Source organism: Xenopus tropicalis, chromosome 9 (assembly GCF_000004195.4).
Source record: "Xenopus tropicalis strain Nigerian chromosome 9, UCB_Xtro_10.0, whole genome shotgun sequence".
In the NCBI taxonomy this organism is placed as follows: domain Eukaryota; kingdom Metazoa; phylum Chordata; class Amphibia; order Anura; family Pipidae; genus Xenopus; species Xenopus tropicalis.
In genome coordinates this window covers 70,031,401-70,048,548 of record NC_030685.2, presented here as the reverse complement: position 1 = coordinate 70,048,548, position 17,148 = coordinate 70,031,401, and the positions used below count along the sequence as shown (strand labels likewise).

The 17,148-nt window shown below is 38.1% G+C and overlaps 1 protein-coding gene across 2 annotated transcripts in view; it reads right to left on the bottom strand.

The window, feature by feature from the left end:
- ttc21b (tetratricopeptide repeat domain 21B) overlaps nt 1–17,148 on the bottom strand; it is a 42,765-nt gene that overhangs the window by 18,362 nt on the left and 7,255 nt on the right. For both annotated transcript variants that reach the window (XM_002936759.5, XM_018097574.2), the window contains 13 exons: nt 16,387–16,544; nt 14,220–14,304; nt 12,694–12,792; nt 11,761–11,953; nt 11,285–11,382; nt 10,333–10,533; nt 8,507–8,636; nt 7,723–7,880; nt 6,333–6,557; nt 5,422–5,660; nt 4,672–4,744; nt 2,838–2,948; nt 141–279 (listed from right to left, as the gene is read on the bottom strand). In XM_002936759.5, coding sequence (XP_002936805.3) covers nt 141–279; nt 2,838–2,948; nt 4,672–4,744; nt 5,422–5,660; nt 6,333–6,557; nt 7,723–7,880; nt 8,507–8,636; nt 10,333–10,533; nt 11,285–11,382; nt 11,761–11,953; nt 12,694–12,792; nt 14,220–14,304; nt 16,387–16,544 — 1,909 coding nt within the window. The remainder of the gene's footprint in view (nt 1–140; nt 280–2,837; nt 2,949–4,671; nt 4,745–5,421; nt 5,661–6,332; nt 6,558–7,722; nt 7,881–8,506; nt 8,637–10,332; nt 10,534–11,284; nt 11,383–11,760; nt 11,954–12,693; nt 12,793–14,219; nt 14,305–16,386; nt 16,545–17,148) is intronic.

Genomic DNA, 17,148 nt, shown 5'->3' with positions numbered 1-17,148 from the left:
AAAAAAATACAAAAGAAAGAAATCCCTATTAACGAAGGAAAGAAAGGCTTTTACCAGAATAGTAACATGACAGATTGCTATACACCTAGCTAACAAAAATGGAAGAGGTTTAAGGATTTACAAGGGTTCCCTATCCATACCAGCCTCGTGATCTAGGGCTTGCTGAAGGACCTTTTCTGCTTTATCATACTGCTTTAGTCTTAACAGTAGTTCTGCCAGATCATAACGAAGAAAGCTTTGCTGGCCGGATTTCAAAGCTGCTTCATAGTAACTGATAGCCTGCAAAATAATTAAACAAGCATTTAATATTACATCTCTGCAGGCCTTAAGGACTGCCATTGATTTGCAAAAATAATATTCTATCTACAGTGGTGTGAAAAACTATTTGCCCCCTTCCTGGTTTCTTATTCTTTTGCATGTTTGTCACACAAAATGTTTCTGATCATCAAACACATTTAACTATTAGTCAAAGATAACACAAGTAAACACAAAATGCAGTTTTTAAATGAGGGTTTTTATTATTTAGGGAGAAAAAAAATCCAAACCTACATGGCCCTGTGTGAAAAAGTAATTGCCCCCTGAACCTAATAACTGGTTGGGCCACCCTTAGCAGCAATAACTGCAATCAAGTGTTTGCGATAACTTGCAACGAGTCTTTTACAGCGCTCTGGAGGAATTTTGGCCCACTCATCTTTGCAGAATTGTTGTAATTCAGCTTTATTTGAGGGTTTTCTAGCATGAACTGCCTTTTTAAGGTCATTCCACAACATCTCAATAGGATTCAGGTCAGGACATTGACTAGGCCACTCCAAAGTCTTCATTTTGTTTTTCTTCAGCCATTCAGAGGTGGATTTGCTGGTGTGTTTTGGGTCATTGTCCTGCTGCAGCACCCAAGATCGCTTCAGCTTGAGTTGACGAACAGATGGCCGGACATTCTCCTTCAGGATTTTTTGGTAGACAGTAGAATTCATGGTTCCATCTATCACAGCAAGCCTTCCAGGTCCTGAAGCAGCAAAACAACCCCAGACCATCACACTACCACCACCATATTTTACTGTTGGTATGATGTTCTTTTTCTGAAATGCTGTGTTACTTTTACGCCAGTTGTAACGGGACACGCACCTTCCAAAAAGTTCAACTTTTGTCTCGTCAGTCCACAAGGTATTTTCCCAAAAGTCTTGGCAATCATTGAGATGTTTTTTAGCAAAATTGAGATGAGCCTTAATGTTCTTTTTGCTTAAAAGTGGTTTGCGCCTTGGAAATCTGCCATGCAGGCCATTTTTGCACAGTCTCTTTCTTATGGTGGAGTCGTGAACACTGACCTTAATTGAGGCAAGTGAGGCCTGCAGTTCTTTAGATGTTGTCCTGGGGTCTTTTGTGGCCTCTCGGATGAGTTGTCTCTGCGCTCTTGGGGTAATTTTGGTCGGCCGGCCACTCCTGGGAAGGTTCACCACTGTTCCATGTTTTTGCCATTTGTGGATAATGGCTCTCACTGTGGTTCACTGGAATCCCAAAGCTTTAGAAATGGCTTTATAACCTTTACCAGACTGATAGATCTCAATTACTTTTGTTCTCATTTGTTCCTCAATTTCTTTGGATCTTGGCATGATGTCTAGCTTTTGAGGTGCTTTTGGTCTACTTCTCTGTGTCAGGTAGCTCCTATTTAAGTGATTTCTTGATTGAAACAGGTGTGGCAGTAATCTGGTCTGGGGGTGACTATAGAAAGAAAACTCAGGTGTGATAAACCACAGTTAAGTTATTTTTTAACAAGGGGGGCAATCACTTTTTCACACAGGGCCATGTAGATTTGGAGTTTTTTTCTCCCTTAATAACGTAAACCTTCATTTAAAAACTGCATTTTGTGTTCAATTATGTTATCTTTGACTAATAGTTAACGGTTTTTGATGAGCAGAAACATTTAAGTGTGACAAACATGCAAAAGAATAAGAAATCAGGAAGGGGGCAAATAGTTTTTCACACCACTGTATCTATAATGCCTAACAGTTAGAGCTCACTACAGTCCACTAGAGTGAAATTCCTCCACTCTCCATTTATTCCTATGGTGTTTTTAAATACCAGGAATTATATAAGGAATTTTTTTCCACCTGTAAGGCAAATTAGAGAGGTTTCAGATGTTTTTTTTTTGTCTTTCTCTGGATCAGCTAGAAGGCAGGTTATACAGTATATAGGCATAAAAGGCTGAACTAAATGGACTTGTATCTTTTTTCAACCTAAGATAGTATTTATTTATCAAAAACCATATAGGTAAGCTTTAGGCTTAAGGGTATTCCATGTAAATGGAAACCCTGGTAAATTCCTGGGCCTTGTTTTTTCCAGAATTGTCTCTGCCTGGCAACTTCTCTAGCTCTGAGATAAGGGCATCTACACATATATTGCAAATTTCGGGACATCCGATGGGGCTTTCAAACGGAAAGAGCCTGAAAACCTCTGCCCTAGCAATAGGAACATGAACTACAACTCTATTAGGCTAATGCCACAGGAGGATGATTCTTGGAATGTGGAAAAAAGCTTGCTGAGAATCAGCCCCTCCATTGGCACCAGCCTCCGACTGGAAGCATTGTGTCGGCCTGGGCGCACACACACGCAACGGTTCTGTAATGCAAATCTGGCATTTCTTTGCCGATATCCGTTGTGTGTGCCTGCACCCAGGCCGACAGAGTACAGGCCAGTACAATAACAGCTCATCAAGCATAAAACCTTTTCTCTATTTCCTACTACATTTACAGGAATTGGTGCCATAACATACACTATTATATATTACATTTTATAAAAATCAGTAACTTACATTTTTGGGGCATTAGTTGGAGTGACAATACCTTAGAGTAGTTGTGGGTCTTTATTAAAGCTTTTCCAATTTTACTAGCCAATGTTCCATCTTTGGGGTTCTTCTTTAAAGCTTGTTCATAAATTTCGATAGCCTTTTCCGGCTTTGCAAATTGCAAATAGAAACAATATAAAAACAAAAAGGACAGGTATTTAAAGTCAAACAAATTTAGACAACATTTAATATTTTAATACTCTGAATATTTCTTTTCCCAACTTTCAACTATCACATAAAAAAGTTGTGTTTGTAACTGATTGTCAAAGGAGCCCTGCTACAATACAATTAGTAGTCTTTATGATAAAGACACATAGAGCTACTAGTAGCAGCTACTTGTTGTGGCTACAAAAATAGACAATGCTGATCATTTACCGATAATTGTCTCTATGTGTGTTTTAGCAGAGGCAGTTCTCAGTATTGTCTATGATGGGGTATTTTAGTAGCCGTGACAATTAGCTGCTACTAGTAGCTCTGTGTGTCTTCACCCTAAGAACAGGACAGATTATCAGATGTGATAAACATTTCACTGATGGACCATTTATACTAGAGTTTATCAATAGCTCCCTTAACTCTAGTTCATGACACGGTATCAAAGTAATTTGCATCCCTGAACTCCATTATGGTGAATTTTTGCAAGACATGAAGACTCAATAGTTTTCTTGCATCCAACAACTCAAAAGTCTTTATATTGACTATGTGATGCTGTTTTTGGATTTGTAGGAAAATAAAGACTATAAACTATAAAATCAATAAGGCGCGAATGATCATTTTGTTGCCATATTTACATTAAGGCTAATGTCGCATGGGGAGATTAGTCGCTGCAAGTTCCAGTGACAAGTCACTTGTTTTGTACCTAAACCAACGATACTACTTCAAATCGCATATCTCTCTGAATTGATACAAGACCATTTTTTGAGCGATGTTACAAAGGAAGCATTGGCGTTCAAACTATTGGAATCACAAATTTCCCTATTGGAAATGCCGGGGAATATGATGCACTGATTTGTGTGAAATATATTCGCTCCCTTGTTGAAATCTCTAGTAACAACTTGTCACTGAAACTCACTTTTTAAAAACCGTAGTGACTAATGTCTCCGTGGGACATTAGCCTTATATACAGGTATGGGATCCATTATTCGCCAACCCATTATCCAGAAAGCTTCAATTTACAGGAAGGTCCCCTCCTATAGACTTCATCGTAATCAAATGATTCTGATTTTACAGATTATTTCCTTTTTCTCTGTAGTAATAAAACAGCCCCTTGTACTTGATGGTAACTAAGCTACATGAGATAAAACAATCTTATTGGGTTTATTTAATGTTTAAATTATTGTTTAGAAAAGTTAAGGTATGAAGATCTAAATTACAAAACGACTCCTTATGTGGAAAACCCCAGGTCCCAAGCATTCTGGATAACAAGTCCCATCCTGGTACAGGTATGGGACCTGTTATCCAGAATGCTCGGGACACGGGGTATTCCGGATAAGGGGTCTTTCTGTAATTTGGATCTCCATAACTTAAGTCTGCTAAAAATAATTTAAATATTGAATAAACCCAATAGGCTTGTTTTGCCACCAATAAGGATTCATTATATCTCAGTTGGGATCAAGTACAGGTACTGTTTTATTATTACAGAGAAAAGGGAATCATTTTTTAAAATTAGAATTATTTGCTTATAATGAAGTCTATGGGAGACGACCTTTCCGTAATCCGGAACTTTCTGGATACCGGGTTTCCGGATAAGGGATCCCATACCTGTATTTGTATTTCTAAATATTTCTGGTTTTGTTAGATGATCAAAAAGCACATGACTAAACATGTAGGCTCACCTCTTGAATGTTCATGTAGGCATCTCCCAGGAGAAGGTATGTATGGGAACTAGGCAGTTTATCCACCAAGTCTCTGAAAATCAACAAATCAGCAACAAAATTTTCTTAGAAAGACAAACGAAAATGAGATTTTCCGGAATGTTTTGAACCTGTCACTTTCTATAACTTGCAACATGTTCCAAAATCTTTACTGCATCGCTATTCTGGAGCAGAGAATTAACTACCACTTTCTTAGGGAATTCAGGATTTACTTGCTCAGCTGGGTACAGCAAATTTCCACGAATTGCTGATGCCTCGAAGCATCAGAGGAAAAACAAATATTTGAAAAACACTAATATATAAGGTAAATATTCCCTTTAACTTGCATTCTTTTAAGATTACTAATAATTCTTGGGAAAGTAATACAACTTCTGTATTGGCTTCTCTGCTGAGATGCCTACTCTTGCTATATACCTACCCCCATATGTAATAAAAGGCAATAAGTAAACCAGTAAATGCTACCTGCCAATAGGTTGCTATGGGTTACTGCTCCTGGGCAAACTCAGTGCCTTTTATTAGTCTTTAATCACTAGAGGGAACATCACTGCTTGCTCATTGTCCCAATTCTTAGAATTAATGGTTATTATATCATATCTTGCTTTAGAATGCAGTATTTTGCATACTTCTGTTCATAGGTGGTGCTCAGGTTTTACGTTAAAATATGTCATGTATGGAACATTTGTGTAAGTAAAACAAAATTGTAGTTTTAACCTGTAACAGCTGACATAGAGCTTCTTATCCTTTCGGTGCTTAAGATAAATTTCCGCCATTTTCTCTTTAGCTTGAACAAAGTAGGGTTGCTCCGGGGAGACGTTTCTAAGCATGGACAAAGCTTCCTCAACATCCCCGTGCACCAGCGCAAGTTCCGCATTGGCGATCATAAGGCGCAGTTCTTCTGGCGTTCCGGAGAATTCAATGATAGCATCTTGTAACACTTTTGTAGCTTCATGCTATATAATGCATACAGGTAATAAAGGTTAACACAGAATGGCAGTCATAACATCTAATAGACTTATTAGCCATCTAAACAGAGATCCAAATTACGGAAAGCTCCCTTATCCGAAAACCCCAGCTGCCGAGCAATCTGGATAATAGGTCCCATACCTGGTGAATTTTCGATCTTTAATATTTATTATAGGAAAAACATAAAATTTAAACCTTACAAATTTTTTTTCAAGCTTTCTGATCCGTTAAAAATGATGCAAAAATAATAACATTTTAAGTTTAAGTTTTTTATTTGATCAAATTTTTTAATTGTATTTATTTTATAAATAGGTAACATTCATGTTTTTTTAAAGTTTGAGGTTAATCAAAGTAGAAATAAATATGAAAATTACATAAATATGAATTTTGATAAATAACCTTTTAGACTTAAAGGGGAACAACAGCATTCTGGAGTAGCAGGAGAACAGGAGGCGGGGCTTAGGGTACTGTTCCAAACTATATTATTACATTAAAAATCATGATAAAGCTGGATGTTTTTTAACTGATGTATATTGCAAAGTTGCTTGAAATTATGTTTACTTTTCAAAAAGCTTAAGTTGTGTTTGGGTGGAGTTCCCCTTTAAATTAAAAACTAAACGGGTATAAATGTGTGAAGAAAAAAACATAATAAAATATACCTGCTCGCCATTCAATCGATGAGCATCAACTAGCTCCAGGAAAATGGACACCCTGTCACTTGGACTGACTTCAGGTTTTTTTCCTTTTGATTTTACACTGGTTCCAGCTCGTCTCATTCCCGGTAAACTCATTGCAATCTGCAGCGTCTTAATGGCTTCTTGTACTTCTCCCATGCGCTTCTGAGTCTGAGCTTTTATTAGATTATACAGTGGATAGTCTCGTATCTATAAAACAAGAATCAAAGCCATTACTAAAGGGCCATTAATGTCAGGAAATTTAAAAATAAAAAACCTGAAAGCATTTATACATAATATTCATGGCACAAAGGCATTATTTCTAGAAAGCATATTTATTGACATTGATTGCTGCTACTTTCTTCAACATATGGAGGATCACAGAGAATCAGTAACTTTCCTTAAGGTTCAATCTTCTCTGTACATGTGGGGCCTATATAGCATACATAAGCATGTTCCCTTTATATAAGGCCACCATAGCCTTACATTTTCCTTCAAAATTGTGCTTACTATAGGGGAGTGGTAGCTGGACTGGTTACTGGACCCCCTTGGAAGTTGAACCTTTTGTGTGGGCTCTCCTCAGCTTATAACAAGGCTACAGATATATGAAAGCATAATTCTAACAATATACAGAACACCAGTTGTATTCAGCAAAGGTTCATCAGTTGTGGTCATCAAGTGTTTATCCTCAAACCCCACTCTATCTGGCATTGTTGCTAAGGTTCCAGGAGGATCTAGCAGAACAGAATAGGCCTTCTCCCCAGACCTTACCCTGACTGGCCTTCAGGCCACTGGTCCAACCCCCATCCTCCAAGGGGTGGCTTTGCTAACAGATTGTATGATATATGTTGATATAGCTTATGACAAATATTGCAGCTTTGCATTCATCATACTATTCAGTTGCCCATGTCCCCAGGTATTTAACATCAATCTTCTAGACTTCTTGGCCACACTCCTTCTAGGATTACAGACACATACCACAATAGGATGGCCGAGTGAATGAGTAGGAAATATTGGGACAAGCCAGTCTGGCACAATGGCAACTTAACAAGGTTAAGCTAAGCCAGAAACATTTTGACAGAAGCAAGGGGAAACATTAAAAAGAATATAAGCATTCAGCTCATACTATATTCAAATGACGTATAATAATGAAGACATAGAGGTCTTCACAATAAAAAAGCTGTATAATACACACAAAATAAAAAGCTGTATAATAAATAATTTGCAAATTAAATGTGTTACCCAAATTATTTTTTATTAAATGATTCATACTCATAATAAATGTATTTTAATATCAAATCTGTATTGCTTGCCCCACCTCTATGCCCGAGGCCTGAGGCCTGAAGAATTATGATTTTGTTAAATAACACCTTACCTCAAAGCTGTAACTTAAACAAAGCTCCAAAGACTGGGAACAAAGCTTTAAATTGTCCTGGAAAAGGTAGATCTGAGACATGAGAAGGTGAGCATCAGCATAGGAAGGGTTCTGATCAAGGCAATGCTGAAGGCTATTCTGAGCTGCATCAATATCACCTAATAATACAAAAAACAGAATGCAAACAGTATTACAAAAATGTTCATACCTATAAATATTACATTTCTGGCTAGGAGGCAAGATTTGGAAGCACAGAGACACAGTTTTACTCCAAGCAGAGCCTCCAGCAGGCCGCATCGGGCTACCAAATAGCCAATCACAGTCCTTATTTGGCACCCCCAAAGAACTTCTTCATGTCTGGCTCACTAAGACTGTTTACATATGAGTGTGGCTCACAAGTATAAAGGATCCCTACATCTATTTACTATCCTTACTGTGGATCATATTGTACAATAGTTTCTACATGACAAAGTAGAATTTAAACAAGAATTCTATAAAATTAAATATGGAATGCATATTACACAACCACAAAGTACATATTCCAAATGAAGTATTTCTATCCAGCGTTTATAAAAGTCTAGAAACATTTCTGTTTTCTGTTTTCACAATTCAGGCAAAATCCCTGATCTTTATTGTAAGCACTAAATCCTTTGGGATCCACTATTAGATTGGGAGGTAAGTAAAAATGTTTTCCATGCCAGCAGTCTATAGGAATATATTGTACAAATTGTATTGTATCCCCCCTCCATGTTTATAATGTGAAAAAAATCAATGTTTAACTCACCAGACAAATATTTGACTTTTGCAATAAGAAACGCAGCTTGTTGGAGACCAGGAGCTGTTTTCATTATTGCTTCAAGCACAGAGGCACAGTGTCTTAATAATGGGGACACAGGCTGGCCTGGAGTTGAGGGCTGGAAAAAAACCACAGATTTACATATGCAAATATCTACTAACCCAAATCTGTTATATAGAAAGCATCAAAATAAGGCCATGTATCACAGCATCTTATTAAATAAAATTATAGATTTTCATTTTTGACTGGTTTGCCGAGTCTGGCTTCAAGTTATATTATAAGGCAGTAGCTTGCTATGTGCAGGCATATTCCTATGCTGCAGATTAGTGCTGGGCGGTATACCGGTAAAAACCGATCACCGGTGTTTTTTTTGAAACCGATATGTATTTTCTACATACCCCCATACCGGTGTGCTTGAATACTTCCGGGTGCGCACGTGACGTCAGCGCGCACGTGACGTCAGCGCGCACGTGACGTCAGCGCGCACGTGACGTCAGCGCGCACGTGACGTCAGCGCGCACACTCTACAAAAGCGCCATCGCATTCAGAGTCGGATACCAATGTGAGCTGTCGGGGGTGGGGGTGCCTGGCAAGTAATTATATTTTATGTGAAGGGGATGGGGGGGTGTTATTTATGTGAAGGGGATGGGGGGGTTATACTTATGTGAAGGGGATGGGGTTGTGTTTGGGGGGGTTGTGATGGGATGGGGTGGGGGGTTATATTTATGTGAAGGGGATGGGGGGCTGTTTGGGGTGGGTGCGGATGGGGGTGTTTGGGGTGGGTTGGGGGGGAGTGTGCGGATGGGGGGTGTTTGGGGTGGGGTGGGGGGGTGTGTGCGGATGGGGGGGTGTTTGGGGTGGGGGGGGTGCGTGCGGATGGGGGGGGTGTTTGGGGTGGGGTGGGGACGTGCGTGCGGATGGGGGCGTGGGGGGGCTGCGTGCGGATGGGGGGGTGTTTGGGGTGGTGGGGGGGGTGCGGGTGGCGGGTGTTTGGGGTGGTCACCTAATCATGCATGGGGAAAAAACAATACCGTCAAATACCGTGATACCGATATAATTTTGAAAAATACCGTGATATAAATTTTTGGTCATACCGCCCAGCACTACTGCAGATTAGCATTCTCACGCAGGTTGCAAAAGAATAAAGATTTATCATTTGTAAAAATGATAAATGTACTGTTAGCTGGACTCTGATCTTTTTTCAACCCTATGTAACTATGTAACTGTACCAAGCTCTTTTCCAAGCTGTAAAAAAATTGCTACAGAGAGAAAAAGTTTTTTGCTTTTTGTTTGGAATGTGAGGGCCCTGTGTTGTAGCTGGAACAATAGCATACTGAATTAATAATTGGTTGTGGCAAGGGATTTCAGATATTTTGGGTTCCATGCATTCAATTTAGGACCAAAAGTCTATAAAACAGTAGAGCTCACTAGTATAAATGTTGGGATTGGGTGCCAAGGCCAAAACCTTTAGCCAAGGGGAGTAGAACACAAGCAAAGCTTGCACTCTCAAAAATGCCAATGTATGGCATTAAGTTTAAAATATATATATAAAAAAATTGCCTGCTAAAAGGCCTAAAGCCTAAATTTCATGCCTACATATTTTGGCTTCCAGCCCAACCCTACCATCCAAAATTCCAAACTGGATAGCTGCTGAATGAAAAGATATATATAATTCAAAACCAATTTTTTTTCATGTAGTCCAATTACAAACTGTGTCATAATATCACTGCCTGCATCATACTAGAAAATAATGTAAGCTATCCCTTTAAAAGGTTTCCCCGTCAAAAAATATACAGTACTAAAACACCTCTCACCTGAGTTGGACAAAAACTGAGGTATTCCCTTACAATTTCAAGCAAGAAATCTGGGTTTAGCTTTTCAAAATACTGGATGCCAAGGGGCAACCCATGTAAAGAAGAGAAGTGAGTGTCCAGTACATCATTTAGCAAGTGAATGACCTCTTCTTGTTTCTTCTGCTTCTTCATAGCTAGAACTGCACGCAAGTATGATAATTCCTGCATAGAAAAGAGAACATACACATATAAAATAATCTCAGGGATAGCCAGGATCATAAAGGAGACCTAAAACATTAATTCTGTTTTCCCCCCACGGGCCTTGTTTTGTGTTATAGAGGTAAATCAGAGCAAGTTGTCAGCAAACCAAAAAGCCATATATACACACATCCAGCAACAAGACCGCACAATAATCGAGCTTCAGAGGCAGATTGAGGATCAATACATAAAAACTCACCCATGTTCTATTTATCTTTATGGGATTTTTAGAAGAGTATTCCAACTGATAAATACACTTCTTAAAATCAAATAGAAATGAATAGAATGTGGATGAGTTTTTAAGTATTAAGCTCTAAACTCACATTTTGATAAATCTGCCCCTAGGTGTAATCACCTAAATGTAAAGAATCTTTTGCTAAGAAGTAAACTGTACTCGCACTTTGTTCATAGTGTCTGTTAGGGCTAGAAAGTTGGTGAAATTTGTGTGTCTGAAAGTTTGAACAAGTGCCAAAGACCAACCACGGAGACAAAAGAGTGAGCTTAGCAAAAAGAAGTCAAGTCTATTAGGACTGTTACTGGGACAGACACTTTTATACTATAAGATTTCCACTTCGTGCCATCATTACTCATTCTCTTTGCCGATTTGATTAGCAACTTCATGAGTGTAAATAAAGAGCAAGGATATACTGTACATCCAACCTTGCCTTGTACAAAGAAATGCAAAGCTCTGCAACACCATTTACTTACGACTCACCCCAGATTTTCCAATGGATTGCTGAATTTCCATCAAGAATTCCAACTGCTGGTCTGCATCCTGCAGCTGTCCCTCTATAAGCTGGCAACGAATAATCCCTGGAAGTAGTATAGTTTATACTTAGTTTGTTATTACTCTAAATTAGGCCATGGAATGTGTAGGGCATAAAAAATCTCCTTAAATAATTATGAAAGATATAGCTAAATGTTAGAGTGAATTATTTGCTATGTAAAGAGTGTAATTTAGAAATAAAAATCATGACAGTATCCCTTTAATATCTGCCCAGGCAGGTATTATGCACAAGGACTCTCTTGCTCCCAGCTTAACAGTGCAGTGCAGTGCATTGCTATGGAGAAGCACAGATATATACAAGTGCTAGGAATATTGTGATCATGTGTACACATTTGCATTATTCCACCTAGTCCTGCACCTAAAATTAATAAATGAGCACAGACAGCTATAGAAACAGTCCTTACCTGTTAATGCAGAGACGCTGGTCTCATCTAAGCTCATTGCAGTTTTGTACCATTTTAAAGCTTCTCTTACTTTGCCTTGTAATATGAACTGATAGCCAAGCTCAGTGGCAATTTCTGCATCATTAGCGGCCATATTTACTGCTCTTTCTACTAATGTCTGTGTTTGCTGAAGTATAAGTGGATTCCGTTCACACTGAAAGAAAGAGGTATACAGAGAGTTGTTCTTTTGCAAATTGCCCTCCAGTAGTCTAAATGCTGGCACGGAACAAAAGTCCAGGTACTAAAAAGGGCTGCAGGGCACAAAGTGATTGGATCACCTACTGCATCTCTATTTGTAATAAAAATCGAAAAAAGGTTGTATTTCACGGCAAGAGAGGAGGAGTGTGGGTGTAAAGTAGGTACAGTTAACTGTCAGCGTGCCATCTATTGCAGGAGTAAAAATTCCAACATGGTCCACCCTCTAGCTGAGCTCAAAAAGCTAAAACATCTGGAAAAGGCCAAAAGGTTGAATTTTCAGTAACAATTCTACTGATTTTGCACACCACAACATAAGGTAGAGGCACCCCATATATTACTGTTTATATGTATACTGTACTCCATTAAACTGACAGAAATGTCCCCTTTTCTCGCGGGAACTTTGAAAATAATTTCGGTGAAACAATTAATATTGCAATCAAATGATTTCCCCATTTATAACCAGACGCTCATTTGTAAATGATGCATTCAGCTCTCTAAGTGCTAAATGGATCATTAGTGTATTGGGGAAAGTGCTCAATGCATTAAACTGTTAATGGACATAAAGTGCTTTTGAGCCCATTTGGGTGACAATTCCTAATGCATAATGTAGAACCATTACAATAATTAGATATCATGTACATACGCAATAGCAATTCTGGAATGAAAGAGGAACTGATATTGGAATGTGTTACTTACCATTCTGCTAAATGCTAGTGACATGTTATAATACAAGTGAGCATTCTGTGGTTCAAACTGATCCAAAGCTCTGATCAGATCTCCAAGCTTTGTAGAGGCCTGAAATAAAAACAGTTTTGACTAAAAAACAGACAATAGCTTACCCAGGACATAGGAGGCTACAATTTTTGGGGACATGAGAATATGCAAGGATATGAGTCCCACAAATACTATGTACACTGTTGCATATACCCCCCTAGACTTATTTACAAATGAAGTCACAAGAGCCACTGTGCTAAAATGGACGCAAATGTTGGTGCCATTCATTAAATGTACTTGGTCCAATCATGCTCCTTGTACTTTGAAATAGTTGCACCTCTTTTGCTGAATCAGGCACCAGTGTCTGAATCTAATGGTGATTATAGGGTTCCCACAGTGGGTTGCATCAACAGAGTTACGCTAATTACGTGTTACCACTGCGTATTGATGCAATCGCCAGTAAAAATGTCAGCTACAAGGGGGGGGGGGGATATAACTTCAACTTGCAGAGCAGCAGTAAAGTGTGACTGAAGTTTATCAGAGACCAAGTCACATGGCTGTAGCACCCTGGGAAATATGGCTATCCCCATGTGAAATTTCATAAAAATATTTAAAAAAAACTGTGTTTTTGAAAAACAGATTTCAGTGCAGGATTCTGCTGGAGAAGCTCCAATAAATGATGGGTTTTGAAAAAAACATGTTTCTTTAACGTGTGTCTCCCTAGTTGTTTTCTGGTAGACTTTCCCCATTTGGCCCAAAATTCACTATACAGGTATGGGACCTGTTATCCAGAATGCTCAGAATGTTTCCGGATAAGGTTTCTTTCTGTAGTTTGGATCTCCATAACTTAAGTCTGCTAAAAATCATTTAAATATTGAATAAACTCAATAGGCTTGTTTTCCCTCCAATAAGCATCAATTATATCTTAGTTGGGATCAAGTCCAAGGTACTGTTTTATTATTACAGCTATAGGACCCATTTTCAAGAATGCTCGGGACCAAGGGTATTCCGGATAAGGGGTCTTTCCATAATTTGGATCTTCATACCTTAAGACTACTAAACAATCAATAAAACATTAAATAAACCCAATAGAATCCTATTATTTAAACATTAAACACAATAGAATCCTTATTTTGCATCCAGTAAGGATCATTATATTTTAGTTGAGATCAAATACAAGGTACTGTTTTATTTTCACAGAGAAAAAGGAAATCAATTTTAAAAATCTGAATTATTTGATTAAAATGGAGTCTATGGGAGACAGGCTTTCCGTAATTCAGAGCTTTCTGGATATTGGGGTTCCGGATAAGGGATCCCATACCTCTACTGAGAAAAAGGGAATCATTTTTAAAAATTAGAATTATTTTCTTATAATGGAGTCTATGAGAGAGGGCCTTTCTGTAATTCGTAACTTTCTGGATAACGGGTTTCCGGATAAGGGATCTCATGCCTGTACTGGAAATAAAAAAAAACAAAACATATTTGCTTTTCAACACAATCACACCTACCTCATGCACATTTCCCTCTCTACACAAATAGTGAAGGGCCAACATTCTTAGAGCTTCAAGGTTATGACTGTCCTTCTGCAGCAGCCTGCAAAGAAATAGAAACTTCTAAAAAAAATGCCTTCTTTCACCAAAGCCCAGAGTCAAACAATCTCACTAAGGGGGCATTGGCTTGGCCTTGCCTGTTTGAAATTTTACGTGAGCCTGCAAACATTGTTGTTATATAACACACAGGGCCATTACTAATAGGAAATATATCCCCAAATAGTACACAGAACTCAATAAAACCCATGTACTATAAAAATAATGTACCCACTGGTGGCAAATATGACAATAACAGTGTTCCATAATCTGTATAAAAGCATTTGGCCTGTGGCTTTGTACCATTAATTGGCCATGGAACAGTTTGGGGAACCTTATGTTTTACAATAGGGAGTACATACATCATCATTTATTTATATAGTGCCAGCAAGTTACACAGCGCTTTAAATTAATTTCTAATGAACAGGGATCTTACAATAATTTAACAAGCAAGGGTTTACAGAATAACAATAGGATCTGAGGGCCCTACTCACAAGAGCTTACACTATTCCACTATGACAGGTATAAAACCCACCTCTCATACTGTATTGTGGTCTCTTGTAGTTTAACACCCAGCCACCAGCAGCTGATTTGAATAACTGTAAAACCTTATATAATGTGTGTTTCTGAGAACATAGATGCCCATATAAGTATAATAATGCCCTTTGAAGGCTTTGTTCCCCTTTAAATTAACCACCAGTATGTGCAAGTGGTTTTCATTCTTTTATGTTTTTTCAGTTATTTAGCTTTTTGTTTAGCAGCTTGCCAGTTTGAAATTTTAGCAGCCATCTGGTTGCTAGGGTCTAGTTTACCTTAGCAACCAGGCAGAGATTTGAATGAGAGGCTGGAATATGAATAGGAAAGGGACTGAATAGAGAATTAAAAAGTAACAATAATAAAATTGTGCACAGAGCAATAGATTTTAGTCTGCATGGATCAGTGACCCCCCCCATGAAGACCAAATGCAAAGTTGCAATGAATAGTTCATTCTACAATAAATGTATATTTTGTGTTCAAGTTTATGACTATTCTGTAAAATAAGCAATAACCCCTTTCTAGTTGCTTGGGAACTAACAGACAGAAGTTGATTTATCAGAAACCGGGTCTTTGAGCCACAATTGTTCATATAATCTTGGTTTATACATTCATCTTTACTTTTTGTGAATCTTACTGCATTTAAACGGATTGTTCACCTTTGAGTTAAATTTTAGAATGATCTAGAGAGTAATATTCTAAAATAACTTGCAACTGGTCTTCATTATTTATTATTTCTGGTTTTTCAATTATCTCACTTTTTGTTCAGCAGCTCTTGGAATTTCTAGTTGCTAGGGTTCAAATTACCTTAGCAACCAGGCAATAGTTTAAAAAAGAGACAGGAATATGAATAGAAGAGGGCCTAAGATAAGTAATAAAAAGTAACAATAACAACAACATCGTAGCCTCAACACAATAGTTTTTTGGCTGCGGGGGTCAGTGACCCCCATTTGAAAGTTGGAAAGAGTTAGAAGAAGGAAGCACATGGTTAAAAAACGTTGCAAAATAAATAATGAAGATCAATTGAAAAGTTGCTTAGAATTGGCCATTCTTTAACATACTAAAAGTTAACGTAAAGGTGAACCACCCCTTTAAGTAAGTTGTCCAATAGGTTGAGTTATGTGTGATCATAGAAATTCCAGCCTCAACCAATAATAAATCGTCTCCTAATGGTCACAGATAGGACTGTGTTCTACACAAAGGAATACTTGTATAATATGCTTCCCAAAATAACAATATATTGCAGAACAGTTTGAAACTATAATATGATTGGCTGTGACACACTGTGCAATAAATAGGCTATTTTTATCAGTTTCTATCCAGGAAGCATGTATTTAAATACAGGTTTCACAGTTAAATTGTAACATTTTGTAAAAGGCATCACCTACAGATCTCTAGCCCTATGTTCTCAGAATCAGATCTATCGTTCTGTTCCATAATTGCTTTTGCACTCTTTTCCTAGCAACTGAAATGCCAGCAGCCCACACACTGCTCACTATCTTTATCCGATACAAAGCGTTTGACAGATCTCTGGTGCGTCTGCTGAATACTGAACCTCAGAGCCGTCTCTACAGTCTGTTCCCAGTCTTGCAGCGCCAACTGCAGCTTCATTTTCTTAATTAGGGCAGGGATGAATCCTGGGCAGTGGACTAGGATTCTGTTGATGACTTCCAAGGCTTCTGAGTAATTCTGCCGCATCTCCAGATAGTGGGCCTTAAAGGAAATAGTGAACATGTGATAAATATTGAGGAACAGCAATGTTATTTTTACCAGTAGGGACGAAAAACATTGTTACCCCAAGGTTGTTGTTAACCTTAAAATTAAGTTCAATAATGAACTTGATATTCTGAGACAGTTTTCAAATGGTCCTCACTTATTTTCTGTGGTTTTTGAATTATTTAACTTTTTGTTCAGCAACTCTCCAGTTTGGAATTTCAGCAACTGTTGCTAGGGCCCAAATTACCCCAGCAACCAGGCAGTGGTTTAAATAAGAGACTGGAATATAAATAGGAGAGTCCCAAATAGAAGGATTAGTAATACAATATAACAATACAATTGTAGCCTCACAGAGCAATAGTTTTTGGCTGCTCAGGTCAGTGACCCCCTTTTGAACGCTAGAAAGGTTAATAAATCGAAAACTATAAGAAATAAAAAATGAAGACCAAATAACAAGTTGCTAAGAATCAGCCATTCTATAACATACTATAACCAACCCTTTGGTGACCAACAGTGGAACACTAATAAGGCAAAAATTTTTATCTTCAGGAGCTCAAGTAGCACTAAAATTCACCAATACAAGGGTTTCATGAAACTTAAG